Source organism: Electrophorus electricus, chromosome 6 (assembly GCF_041902795.1).
Source record: "Electrophorus electricus isolate QZ-2024a chromosome 6, ASM4190279v1, whole genome shotgun sequence".
NCBI classification, from domain to species: Eukaryota; Metazoa; Chordata; class Actinopteri; order Gymnotiformes; family Gymnotidae; genus Electrophorus; species Electrophorus electricus.
Window position 1 is genome coordinate 34,149,556 of NC_137502.1, and position 14,326 is coordinate 34,163,881.

At 43.2% G+C, this 14,326-nt stretch overlaps 1 protein-coding gene across 1 annotated transcript in view; it reads left to right on the forward strand.

Annotated features, from left to right (window-relative positions):
* The window catches only part of evplb (envoplakin b), a 27,329-nt gene extending 19,823 nt beyond the window's left edge, over positions 1 to 7,506 (forward strand). Inside the window, exons 15-22 of the mRNA XM_035525813.2 lie at positions 38 to 216; positions 653 to 791; positions 1,269 to 1,462; positions 2,203 to 2,353; positions 2,602 to 2,685; positions 2,789 to 2,893; positions 3,437 to 3,529; positions 3,718 to 7,506. Of these exons, the coding sequence (XP_035381706.1) occupies positions 38 to 216; positions 653 to 791; positions 1,269 to 1,462; positions 2,203 to 2,353; positions 2,602 to 2,685; positions 2,789 to 2,893; positions 3,437 to 3,529; positions 3,718 to 7,140 (4,368 nt within the window). The 3' untranslated portion in view covers positions 7,141 to 7,506. The remainder of the gene's footprint in view (positions 1 to 37; positions 217 to 652; positions 792 to 1,268; positions 1,463 to 2,202; positions 2,354 to 2,601; positions 2,686 to 2,788; positions 2,894 to 3,436; positions 3,530 to 3,717) is intronic.
* Positions 7,507 to 14,326: the final 6,820 nt, after the last annotated feature.

Below are 14,326 nucleotides of genomic sequence, written 5' to 3' on the forward strand. Positions count from 1 at the left end.
AACACTGCTTAATTGGTTGTTTTGTCGATCGGCCTAGAAGTCCGTCTTGACCCTGAAGAATCTGGAAACCGAGAAAGCATCGATTCAAAGGGCGATGGAGCCTGTCTTATCCCAGACATCCCTGAGGCCAACTGCATCCTCTCTTACCCAGAAACTGAGCACTGCTAACAACAAGATTGAGGACATCACATCTCTCACAGACCTCTATGGCAAAAAGTATGTTTATATCAGAATACGTTTAAAGGGTTCTGTTGTTACAGTGGGAAGGTTTGGCTGTTTAGATTTAGTCCCAAATTAGTTTGCTTTAGTTTGCTACGCGAAAGCACAACCATAAACTGAGATATACCTAACATGAGAAAACTGCAATAGTCAGGTGACGATTTTATGGCTGAAATCTAATAATCAAAGAAATACTGCAAAGATGTTGACTGCATTCACATAATCTGTGTTCATGTTACAGTTTATGATGAGACCAATTCTCTCACATCTCTAATAAATGATTAAATCTGCTTTAAAAAATCACATCCATTGCTCTTTTCAAAAATGTAGGTAAAAAAAATTAGGTGATGCATGGGGTATTTGTGAAGGCAGGGGAATGTGTGGGGTAGTTGTCAGGGCATTGCTTGCTCAGAGTCTTTGATCTCTGCCACAGGGCTGATGCTGTTATGATTTTGGAGAACCAAATTAAGAAGGTAGACAAGAGTCTGACAGAACTTGAGGAGCAGCTGAGCATAGACACCGTCATCCCCAACAACCCTGCAGGGGTCATGCAGGTCAAGGACAAGCTCCAGGTAAGGGCACAGTCCCATTTCACACTCGTATAATCACACTTGCTTGCTCAATGCTTGTTTAATGTAATAATTTCTCTTATGAGCTCATCACAGCAAGACAAACAAATCTAATCCTAATGTAATGAAACATAGTAGATTAATCAGCTAACAGACATCACAACCAAATATTCACTCGACACATTTATGCAGCACATAATCACAAAGAATATCCATTTGATTCATTACAGTCACTTAAAGATGAATAGCATTGCCAGTTATTTTGAATGAACACGGGTATTATTTTAAAGTTATTTCTGTAACTGCAGAAACAAAACATATGGAATTTTAATATTTTAAATCTACTTGACAGTCCTGACTGACTGTCACCATATATTGGTGGAAGAAGCATGTTGTTAATGAAAAACAACCCATGACTCTTTGTGTTAAGGTTGAGAGGTCTCACAGTTTAGTTTGACATGTGGTTTAATTGTGGTGTAGAGGCTGAGTAAAGATTCTGCAGCCATGAAGGAGGACGTCCAGAAGCTGAACAGGGATCTGGAGCTGACGGAGCAGCTCTGTGCTCATCTGCAGAAGAGCTTCCAGGAGTTCTGTCCCGATATTCGCCATCAGGAGGCCGACGTCAGGCGCCTCCGGAACCGCTATGCTAACATCAACAATGAGCTAAAGCAAAGGTGAGAGTCAAGTACACATAACCCTAACCCTGACCTTATGACCCTAACCCTGACCCTGACCCTGACTCTATAACCCTGACCCTGTAACCCTAACCCTGACCTTATGACCCTAACCCTGACCTTATGAACCTAACCCTGACCCTGACCCTGACCCTGTAACCCTAATCCTGACCTTATAACCCTAACCCTAACCCTAACCTTATGACTCTAACCCTAATCTTATAACCCTGACTATATAAACCTAACCCTGACCTTATAACCCTAACCCTAACCTTATGACTCTAACCCTAATCTTATAACCCTGACTATATAAACCTAACCCTGACCTTATAACCCTAATGCAAACCATGACCCTATAACCCTAACCATGGCCCTATAACTCTAACCCTAACCCTGACCCTGAACTTACCCTGACCCTATAACCCTAACCCTATAACCCTAACCCTGACCCTATAACCCTAACACTGGGCCATCTGAAATCACCAGACCTGGTTTAGGCACTGTGCACAAGAGCAAAACTGTATGACAGTTCTCACATGCTAAAACGTAATATGCATAAACACTGAAGTACACATGATGGTGTGGCCTTCTGACTGTATGTTAGACAATATTTGGCCTTAGTATTACATAAAAATCCCCTCATTCAAAATGTTTTTTGTTTTTTCATGTTATTTTTGTTTCTTACTTGTGTCATGTTGTCATGAAGAGAAACTGAGTCACCTCTTGACATGCCATTACAGATTAGGCCTAATGCAAGATGCAGCCAATAAACAGCAGATTTTCCAAAGTGCTATCCAGTCTCTCAACAACACACTTAACAATATACCCAACAATAAGCTAGACATGGGCGACAGCATGGCTCAGATCAGCGCAAAGCAGAACTCACAGAAGGTCAGTTTGGTGTTCCACACCTACTCACAAGATTTACATCTTGATGTACAATATACAGCATAGAAGTGTTCCGTATATCGGCTCCGTGCGCTTTATCAAGGCAATGTACTGCACATTTAGGAGGAATAAATACTGAATTGGCAGGAAGTCACAAATTTTATCAGTCACATACTGTAAGCAGAAATACAGCTAGAGTAGTTACCGAACAGTATGGTATTGTATGGTATCATTTTGCTGTCTGATTGCAGAGGACAGTTGAGGACCTCAAGAGAAAGTCTGAAGATGTAGATAGTGTTGTGGCCCTTTCTCGTGAGCTGCAGAACACCCTCAAGGTATGGCGATTGTTTCCTAAGAAGATCTGTTTCATGATGTTTACACTTTGGTCCTGACTCAGAGTTTAAAAAGGTATTCTAATCATTCTCTCCTTGTTTCTAGGAATATGAAGCTGTCTCTTCTAAGTACCGCAGCAATTCAGACACTGCAGAGCCTGGTTCAAAAGAGAGTTACCCCCTCACACTGGCTGATGCTGTAGATAACAAGGTATGTTACAAAATGGTCATATGTCATGCAGCCCTCTAGAACCTCCACACACTACATTTCCCAGAATCCTCCGGGGAGATTGTCACCCCCCCCCCCCCCCCCCCCCCCCCCGAGTATTAATCCGGCACGTATGCCTCTTTACGTCACCTCTTCATATGCTCCGCCCACGCTTCCTCATTGTGAAATATTGCTTCTGTTTGCCTGAACATACCGTTGTACGTCAGACTGCCGTTTATCTGTGTATTGACCCATTTCCGGTTTTAGTCCTTTTACGAGCATTTACTTGCCCTTGTTACTAGTGTTTTCCCCTGTCCTACTGCCTTGCTGTCTTCTACTCTGATTCTGGATTTGCCCTTTGGATGTGTTTGCCTCTCATACTGATTCTCTGGATATTTCCCGGGGCTGTTTGTGAAGTAAACAAACCATTCACTTGTCATCCATGAGCGTCTGACCTGACTTCCATCGTGACATCATACTTCTTAATTGATTGTCATTTGTATTAGGCCATTGAGCATGAATGTCATAAGTGTTTTTTTCTTCTAGGAAAAAGACGCAGTGAAGCGCTACCGTGAAGCACTGGCACAGAATGTCCAACTTCTTGAACAAATGGGATTGGCAAAGGACATCATCAAACAGGTCAGGTTTGGACATTTTGAGTGCATGTAAACGCATTACAAATTAGAAAAAGCCAAAGTGTAAAATAAATGCTACGTTAAGATGACTTAGAAAATAATTCATTTTGTTTTGACTGAACATCTACAAGGTAGTATCTGAATAGATTGCGTTCAATGAGGTTTTTTCTGTTGTGTTGACCTTCTGTACAGAATGAAAACATCGTTAGTCAGGTAGCAGTGCAACAGCAGCAGCTAGTGCAGAAGGGCTTGGTGGAGGTGGACAGCCTGAAGAAGGAACTGTCCGAGGAGACCTCCCGACGTTCCCAAGCTGAGAGTGAGCTGGACGCTTTCAGAATGAGGATGGTTTCACTCAAAAGCCGGAGAGGAGTGGAGCGGGTCGAAGAGAAGGAGACTGTGCATTACTACCGGGATCCCAAACTAGAGGTTGAACTGGAGATACTGAAGAAAAAGATAGAGGATGAGGCCAGAAAACATGCTGGGATTCAGACTGATATTGAAATTATCAAGCAAAGAATTGTTACTATGGAGCGGGAAGTGACCGAGGTTAAGCCGAAGCTGGTGACCAAGGTATTTACCGAGTATGAAAAGGATCCTCAACTGGAAAAGGAAGCAGTTTTGATCCGGGAGGAGATGCAGAAAATAAGAGAAGCGCTCCGGCTGCAGGATGCTGAAATGCTTGAGAGGACCACCGAAATCACATTCTTGGAGAAAAAGAGACCAACAGTTAAAGAAAGGATTGTAAAGAAGGATGTTGTGAAACTGGAAAAGGATCCTGAAATGCTCAAAGCTGTTGTTACATTTAAGAATGAAATTTCAGATGAAGGCATACGATGCAAAAATCTGAACGATGAAATATTTGCGATACGGAGCCAGATCAACACACTGGAGAGAATTATTCCCACAGTGCAACCTAAGATTGTCCTGAAGGAGCTAAAGAAGGTCGAACAAGACCCGGAGCTCCTAAAAGAGTCCAAGGTTCTTCATTCTAGCCTTCAGGAAGTGTTACAGGACATCACCATCTTAACTAAAGAGGTTAACAGACTTCAGCTTCAATACAGTCAAGTTGAGATGTTGAAGCCCAAGATTGACGTCAAGGAGATAATCAATGAAATCTACAGAGTCGACCCTGAAACTGAGATTGAACTGAGGCGCCTGAGGAAAGAGCTTCAAGATATGGGAAGGCAGCGTGTTGAACTGGAGAACAAGATCAACTTGCTAATGGTGGACCTTAAAAACCTGCGTTCTCAGAAACCCAAGACTGAGACAAAGGAAACAGTCCTGGAAGTTGTGAAAGAGGAGCGGAGTCCAGAAATGAGTCGGGAGATAGAGAGACTGAACGAACAGCTCACGCGTCTTAAGGCCACCTACACCTCAACATTGGACCAGCTAAACATTCTGCGCAAAGAGCGAGATGAGTGGAAGGTTGAGAAGTCCAAGGTACAGACAACAGTTGTCAACAGGGAAGTAGTCAAATTTGAGGACGATCCACTCCTGGAAAGGGAAGCTGAGCGACTGAGGAAAGAGGTACGTGTGGAACTTCAGTTCCGACGCACCGTGGAAGAAAGTGTCTTTGACCTTCAGCAGAAGTACATCATACTGGAGAGACAGAAACCTGAAGAGAAGATTGTATACCAGGAAGTTGTACGCCTCCAGAAGGATCCAAAGTATGCTCTTGAGCATGAGAGGATAACCAAGAAACTTGACGATGAAACCAAGGCCCGCTGGGCAGTGGAGACCGATGTACAGAAGCTGAGAGTCATTGTTGCTGAGAAGCAAAAGAGTCTTGCTGAGATGGATGATCGACAGAAGAAGATTCTTGTTGAAATGGAGCTCAGACAAATCAAGGCTCGGATCCTGGAGCTTGAAAATTCTCCTCCACGTATCGAAGAGAAGATAGTAGTTGAAGAGGTCTTAAAAGTAGAACGAGATCCCAATATGGATAAACTAATGAGTGGCTTTCGCAATGAAATCGACAACGAGAGCACCAAAATCACTAATCTGGAAAGGGACATCCGAAACCTGAAGCTCAGGATAGATGTCCTGACCAAGGAGAAATCTGTGGAGAAAACTGTCTACAAGGAGGTGATCAGAGTTGAGAAGGACCAAGCTGTGGAGACTGAAAGAAACCGTCTGAGAGGTCAAGTAACAGTAGCAAAGAGTGCCAGGCGAAACCAAGAGGACGAAATTCAACGACTACAAGTCAGACTGACCCGCATTCAGACCACAATGACCACTGCTTCCAAGGAGGAGGCCACCCTCGTACAAAATAGGAATGCACTACAGAAAGAGAGGGATGACCTCCTTAGGGAGTTAAAGAGAATGGAGAGTGAAAGGCAGGACATTACCATAACTTTCCAGCATGAGACAAAACTACTGAGTGAGAAGACCCAAATTTACAAACACAAGTCAAGTAAGATGGAGTATGACATACAGGATTTGGAAAAAGAGATCCTGCTTGAGAAAGAAAGAATCCGCAGAAGGGAGCTCACCATCGTTGAGCTTCAGAACACACTGAAAAGGGAGGATCATTCTGAGAAACACACCAGAGAAACCAGTAAATCCACCAAAATCACTATTCTGGATCCAGAGACTGGGAAAGACATGGCACCCTATGATGCCTATCTGGAAGGTCTTATCGACCGCAACCACTATATGCATCTACAGACACTTGAATGCAGCTGGGAAGAAATCACGTCTAGTGGACCTGATGGTGAGACCACTGTTCTACTGGACTGCAAGAGTGGGAAGAGGTATTCCGTCCAGGAGGCACTGAAGGAAGGAAGGCTCACCCTTTATGATGTTCAGCAGTACAGGGAGGGCAAAATTCCAATCTCTGAGTTTGCTCTCATGGTTGCAGGAGTGAATAAGATAAAATCCCACGCAAGTTCGAGCAAGACTTTATCTTCGCCAGTAAAAACCACTTCATCTCCTTTGCGCAACAGCTACAACCCCGCACTGCACTCTCACAAGACGTCCGTCTCAAGCAGCAAGCAAGTGAGCACCACCCCGGTGTTCACCAGTGGAGATGAAACCTTCCCAATCTGTGGTATTCTGGACACCACAACAAAAAGTCACATGTCTGTGCGAAGTGCGATGACCCGTAAACTGATCGATTCTGAGATGGCGCAGAAGCTTCTGGAAGCTCAAGCAGCTACAGGAGGAATTGTGGACCTCAACAAAAAGGAACGCTACTCTGTTCACAAAGCGTCAGAACGTGGCTTGATTGACCAAGCTCAGATGAAGACGCTCCTCAGGGCTCAGAAGGCTTTCACAGGTGTTGAGGACCCTGTAACCAAAGAGCGTCTGTCAGTGGGGGAGGCGGCTCAAAAAGGCTGGATCACAAACGACAATGCTAGGCGGTACATGGAAGTACAGCTACTCACAGGTGGACTGGTGAGCCCCAATAAAGCTGGACGAATGAGCATTCAGAAGGCCATTCAGGAGAAGATAATCGACCAATCTACTGCCAGTGTGCTCGAAGATGATAAGAACCACTTGAAGTATCTGGTCGATCCCATTACAAAGAAGGAGATCACATACAAGGAAGCCATGGCTTTATGCAAGAAAGACTATGCCTCAGGTCTCCTCCTGCTCCCAGTGGCATCTATCTAGTAAATGAGGTATATCCCCTCATAGTCCAGCTACATCTCTCTCTCAGAAAAATCATCAAGGTAAAGCAAGGATTACCTCCAGAATAGAAACAAGTTAGAACAAATTGTAGATGTTCTGGTATTGGAAAGATGTTTGGAAGATGAAGAATCTTTGGATTACTTACTAAATTCTCATATGATTTTAGTGGTATTGAGATGGTGCATATTAGAAATAAGAGATCATCCTTTTATGTTCACCAAATTATGGCATGTTTCTAGATTTCTCCATCTGGTGTTGCTGTTATTGTTGTTCTCTGTTCTTTCACTTGCAGTTATGGTGTCTTTCATATGATGTCAGAATGTCACAACTTCCAATAAAAGCTTGTATGTGTTCATCATTTTGACTGCATTTCAAATGTGATTTATTTAAAGTCCCCCAGTGTTAGAAGGTGTGATATTCTAACGCTGGTTTTTGAAGGTCTTTTTTAGTACAGTTGAAACTCAAATGAAGAAACAGGCATTTGTTTGATAAAGTGGGCAGTCAACAACATCAAAATGCTAAATGTCATAGGATAGGTCATCACCAGGAGAAAAGAAGATGAAGGTGGAAAAACAGAGATGACTCATGTCTGCACAGTAGCCGTAGGTGTAGATTAGATGATATATGCATATGACCTAGGTTTAGGTGACACAACCAGTGTGCTTTTTGTGTAGTGACACTTGCTTGAGTTCAGAATGTACTCTATCTGTTTTATCAAAGCTATCAAACGCTGTTTATATTGTTGATATAGTAAGTGCATTTTGGATTGTCTCCACATTTTCAAGGCATGTGTTTGTTATCCTGATTACCATATTTATTCTGATTGGCCCCCAGCCCCCATTCATTTGCATTCACTAAAAGCATGAACACAAGGGGGAAAAAATCAAAACAGCAATTTAGAAATACACATTAAAATTTGTGGAAAGGATGAGTCACCAAATAATATGTGTAAACAATGCCTGGACATTACACATGAACCTTTATTATGAACCTTTTTGTAACATCTGAAAAATGAGCATTGTTTATTCCACCACACAGTGCCCTCTGAACTGGAGCGTTAAAGGCAGGGTGTGTAGCTTTTGTATTTTCACGTATGCTGAAGGTTACAGTGGCGCCATTATGCACCTTAACTGTCAGGGTGGTCAGCTGGGTGGAGATGTTCAAGTTCAAAGTTCAAAGAGGTTTTATTGTCATTTCAGCTATATACAAGTACACAACAAAAACGAAACAATGTTCCTCCAGGATCATGGTGCAACACAAAACAACAGTGCAACAGACAACATGCTACACAAGTGCAAACAGTCCAATATAGTGCAAAAATGTCATTAAATAAACATTAAATAAAAAATAATAAATACAAGACAGGACAAATACAAAATGAGTAGACAGTGCAATTATTTGGTCCAGTACACAGTACTGGGAATATGTAAAGCAAGTTGTGCATAGGAGTAAGTGACATGCAATACTGAACATAGCAGTCACCGGTAGCAGCCAGAACAGTTCAGAGTACAGTGCTCGTTTAGTACAGTACTGTAGCAGCAAGTAGGATAATGTACAAGACTGCAACAGGAGGGCATAGTTTATTTGTGTGAGGTTTGACTTCAGCACTAGTCCGATGCAAAACAATGTGTGAGTGTGTGTATAGATATGTATGTATGTGTGTGTGTGTGTGTGTGTGTGTGTGTGTGTGTGTGTGTGTGTGTGTGTGTGTGTGAGAGAGACTGTGTATAAGCATGTATAAAAGTGCCCATTTTGGAATCTGAATTGGAATTGGAGTTAGCCAGAGTTCAGGAGTCTAATGGCTTCTGGGAAGAAGCTGTTGTACAGTCTAGAGGTGCGGGACTGGATGCTGTGGTACCTTCTTCCAGATGGCAAAAGGGCGAACAGTTCATGTGAAGGGTGTGTGGGGTCTTTCACAATGTTGGTGGCTTTCCGGATGCAGCGTGTTATGTAGATGTTCGTGATGGAGGGAAGAGAGACCCCAATGATCTTCTCAGCTGTTCTCACTATTCTCTGGAGGGTCTTGCGGTCAAAGACGGTGCAGTTCCCAAACCAGGTAGTGATGCAGCTGCTCAGGATGCTCTCTACAGTACCTCTGTAGAAGGTAGTGAGGATGGGTGATGGGAGATGGGCTTCCCTCAGCTTCCGAAGGAAGTAAAGACGTTGCTGGGCTCTCTTGGTGATGGAACTGGTGTTCAGGGTCCAGGGGAGGTTCTCCGCTATGTGAACACCAAGGAACTTGATGTTCTTGACGATCTCCACTGAGGAGCTGTTGATGGCTTGCTCTCCTGAAGTCAACAACCATTTCATTTGTCTTGTCAACATTCAGATACAGGTTGTTGACCTTACACCAGCTCACAAGTTTTCGCACCTCCTCTCTGTATGCTGACTCGTTGTCTTTGTTGATGAGACCCACCACGGTCGTGTCATCAGTGAACGAGATCAAGTGGTTGGAGCTGTGCATCGCTGCACAGTCATGAATCAGCAGTGTGAACAGCAGAGGGCTGAGTACGCTGCCCTGGGGAGCACCAGTACTCAGTGTGGTGGTGTTGGAAGTGCTGCTCCCAATCCGGACTGACTGAGGTCTACCAGTCAAGAAATCCAGGATCCAGTTGCAGAGGGAGGTGTTCAAGCCCAGTAAGCTCAACTTTCTAATCAGATGCTGAGGAACGATGGTGTTGAATGCTGAACTGAGTCTATGAACAGCATTCTCATGTAGGTGCCTTTTTTGTCCAGATGTGTGAGTGCCAGATGGAGTGTGGTGGAGACGGCATCATCTGTAGAGCGGTTGGAGTGGTACGCGAACTGCAGGGGGTCCAGAGAAGGGGGAAACTGGGTCTTGATGTGTCTCATGACGAGTCTCTCGAAGCAGTTCATGATGATGGATGTGAGTGTGATGGGACGGTGGTCGTTGAAACACGACACCGTGGGCTTCTTAGGCACGGGGACAATGGTGGTAGTCTTGAAGCATGTTGGGACCACGGCGCAGCTCAGACAGATATTGAAGATGTCTGTCAGGACATCTGCAAGCTGGTCAGCACATTCTCTGAGCACACGACCCGGATGTTGTCTGGTCCAGCAGCTTTCCTTGGGTTAACTCCACGCAGAGTACACCTCACATCAGCCGCCGTCAGGCACAGCACCTGGTCATTTTGCGGAGGGATGGACTTTTCCGCTGCAACGTTGTTCTGCGCTTCAAACCGTGCATAGAAGTCATTCAGTGCATCTGGGAGGATGGCATCACTGTCACAGGAAGGTGATGTTTTCCTGTAGTTAGTAATGGCCTGAATGCCCTGAATGTGTCATGCCACACATCTGCCTTGTTCTTCAGTCAGAAACCCCAACCTTCTAACAATCATTTTTAATGGAATTTGTGATTCTGAAACACACTATATTAATTATTGTTACAAGATTCCAGCAACTTCTTAGGACTAATTGCTCCAAAGTCTGGAGCTCCAGTATTAGACTGTTGTGTGGATTACAGACTAGATCTATAAAGGTGTGTGGTTTGGGGTGGGGGGGGGGGGGTAACCAAGATTTATTTTTTATACATAGAACAGTTTAATGTAGGCACATGTAGCTCCTAGATGGCTTACAAGATATACACATACCTCAAATGAAAGCTAATAATTTGCATTAAAATTTATAGGTTTTTTTTCATTCCAAATTCAATCTTCTGGGCTATTTTGGCAAAGAATACAAAATTGTTTCACTGTCCAAACTCATATGGATTGTACAGATCTGTTGCAATATGCAATCACAGCTGACATCTATCTTAGAATTCTCTTCTAATCAAGGCCCTTTGATAAACCTCACGAGCCTTGTTCTGACATCAGCTCCAGAAAGCGTCTCAGGTGCTAACATGCCTCCTGGTTTATTTCAGGTCATCACTGGGCTCCGTGAGAAACTGGTACGACCCACATCCCGGTATGAGGATGTGACCTCGTGGAAAAATTGCCTTAGCCGTCTCGCGCCGTGCGTTATTGCAGTTGCGCTTTTACGCACGCTGAGTGTCGCGCAAAAAGGATCTAGGCTGCTTTTATGGAAGAGAAGAAATTGCCAAATTGTTTTTACTATAACACAAGAGTTGTATTAACTGATTGTCTTACCTTCCTTTTCAATCTCAAACACGCTGACGGCATCCTGTGGCTCCAGCGGTCGGAGCTCGCCGGCTGGCAGGGTGTGCCTCTGTCGCTCTTGCGGTGACACCGATGCTAAGTGCTTCAGGAGCGGTAACGCGTGCGCCCCAGGCATCATTTGTTTAGGCAAATCCATTTGACTGCGGGTTGCGTCTGCACGGCGCACTCCTCCCAACTTATCTAACCGGTCTGGGATGTGGAATGTTCAGAAGAAACAGTCGGTATCGACATTGCTGTGGTGCTGTTTTAAACACGGGTTATTTCTGCCCCATCGTACGCAACTGGCTGAGTGACGAACCAGCTGATAATTGGGTTTCATTAGATAGTACGTAAATAACACTTTTCTAGAAATTGCTTTACATTATACGTCATAGACACGTGTTCTTGCTGTGAATCCACCGTTTTCATGCACAACCCTGCACCTAAGCTGAAGTAAACAAGTAAACGTGTGACATATAGACACAAAGCCTATAGAGCACTTTAACAGTTACAGTAGTTGACTATCTAACCAGCAGCATTACCTCACCAACCCCACAGTGTTAAACCAGTGGGAGTCATTAAAAGCCTTTACATTTGTATTCAAACCAAATATTAAGTCACTCACTAAGACTGCATTTTATCATTTGCACAGTATTGCACATTTCTGTCCTGTGCTTAACAAAGGTGATGCCAAAACCCTGGTAAACCCTGGTGAACTCTGGTGAACTCTGGTGAACTATGGTGAACTCTGGTAAACCCTGGTAAACCCTGGTAAACTCTGGTGAACTCTGGTAAACTATGGTGAACTATGGTGAACTCTGGTGAACTCTGGTGAACTATGGTGAACTCTGGTAAACTATGGTAAACTCTGGTGAACTCTGGTAAACTATGGTGAACTATGGTGAACTCTGGTAAACTCTGGTGAACTATGGTGAACTATGGTGAACTCTGGTAAACCCTGGTAAACCCTGGTAAACTCTGGTGAACTCTGGTAAACTATGGTGAACTATGGTGAACTCTGGTGAACTCTGGTGAACTATGGTGAACTCTGGTAAACTATGGTAAACTGGTGAACTCTGGTAAACTATGGTGAACTATGGTGAACTCTGGTAAACTCTGGTGAACTATGGTGAACTATGGTGAACTCTGGTAAATGCTTGTTTTCTGCCATAGTGTTTTATTGCAACTCTCCCTTTACAGTTTTCTCCCTGTTAAATTTCTCAACCAGCTCCAGTTCATTTAAAACTCAGCAGCCATTGCCAAGCACTAATCACCCCTATGCACTCATCACACATCACCCCATGCACTCATCACATCACAGCCCTCTCCTTAGTCATCTTCACTGCTTACCAACATCTCCCTGTATCAAGTATAAATTGCTGCTGTTTTCCAAAGCTGTTGGTGGTCCTTCCCCTCTATACACCCCATAGAGCTCCTTACTGTCCCACTCCCTCAGATCTGCTGCCCCGGAGGTCTGTCAGTCCCGCGTACAGGACGTTTGGCGGGTGGTGGCAGGACTTTCAGTGCTGCAGCTCCTACGCTTGGCAGCTTCCTCCCACCTTAACTTCCTGGCTGCTCAACTCTCACTTTCTTGAAACTCACCTCAAACATTTTTCTCTTGACTGCACACCTTTTCTCTTCCTAAACTTTTCCCCCATAATATAGTGTCCTTAAGCTTGTGTAAATTGGAATGTATTATTATTATTATTGTTGTTGTTGTTATTGTTATTATTATTGTTGTTATTATTTTCTATTGTATTGATTATTAAATAAGTAAAGGTATAGCTATTGGTATTAGTACAAATAATGATTAGAATCAATAATCAGCAGTGATTAGTAACTGTTTGATCGTTAGTAGTGATTTAATAGTATTGCTTCTTCATTTTCTGTCATTAAGCAGTATTGATGTGTCTGTAATTAATGCTTAATTAACAATATTGATGTGTCTGTAATTAATGCTTAATTAACAATATTGATGTGTCTGTAATTAATGCTTAATTAACAATATTGATGTGTCTGTAATTAATGCCTAATTAACGATATTGATGTGTCTGTAATTAATGCTTAATTAACAATATTGATGTGTCTGTAATTAATGCTTAATTAACAATATTGATGTTTCTGTAATTAATGCTTAATTAACAGTGAATTAAGGCTGGTTTCGGTAAAAGCTGATTGTAAAGACTGATCACCAGGTCATTGCACTATTTCCAGCACGGTGTAATTTATTATTAGATCTCTGCATCTCTTACTACAGTACACTGCAGTTACTAAGCTTCACTCTTCTTTGGTGATATATAGGAAAGAACGGAGGTATTTTTATGTAGATCTGACAAAAGCAACACGAATTGGATTGAAGTATTGATTAATCTTGTTCTGTACACATTACGCAAAAGCCCTTCTTTATTCTCAACTCTCCATTCATCATCATGATAAGAGCAGAAAGAGCGTCAGAGGACTCTCGTTAGACAAATATATCCACTGGTAGGCTAACAGTCTTTTTTCCTTGCGTCGGTATTTTTATCGCGTCCGTTGGCAGCGTTAAGCAGAAACGTGTCTATCGACCAGATGGCGCCAGAGTCACGCACGCTGCGCCTTTATGGCTTTCATTTGAGGCCGTGATCGTGTGATTAATATAGATTGGCAATCCGCTTTAGAGTGCTGGTTATCAGTCATATAATGAAAGCTGTGTAGATAAACTGGTCCGTATGCTTCAAGTGTGTGTGTGTCGTGTGGAATTTAAATGAATTTAACAAAGGTTCTAGGTTAAATATACAATTGATATACAGTCCGCTTGAAAAAAATCTCAGTTTGCTCTACTGTAAAGTTATCCGACTGTTAGGGAAGAGGTGCTTGGATCCAGCGGCTATAGTAGTGTACTGGCACTCTACAATTTCCCGATAAAGATCAGTAGATACGGTTAGTCGGTTAGCTTTCCTGTCCCATGTTTTACTGTCTCTGTTAGTCCCTCCAGGCCGACTGTGTTTCCAAGCCTTCGTTTATGTTAGTCAGTTATCCTAGCCTTCGTTCTTCCCAGAGCCTTTGTTATA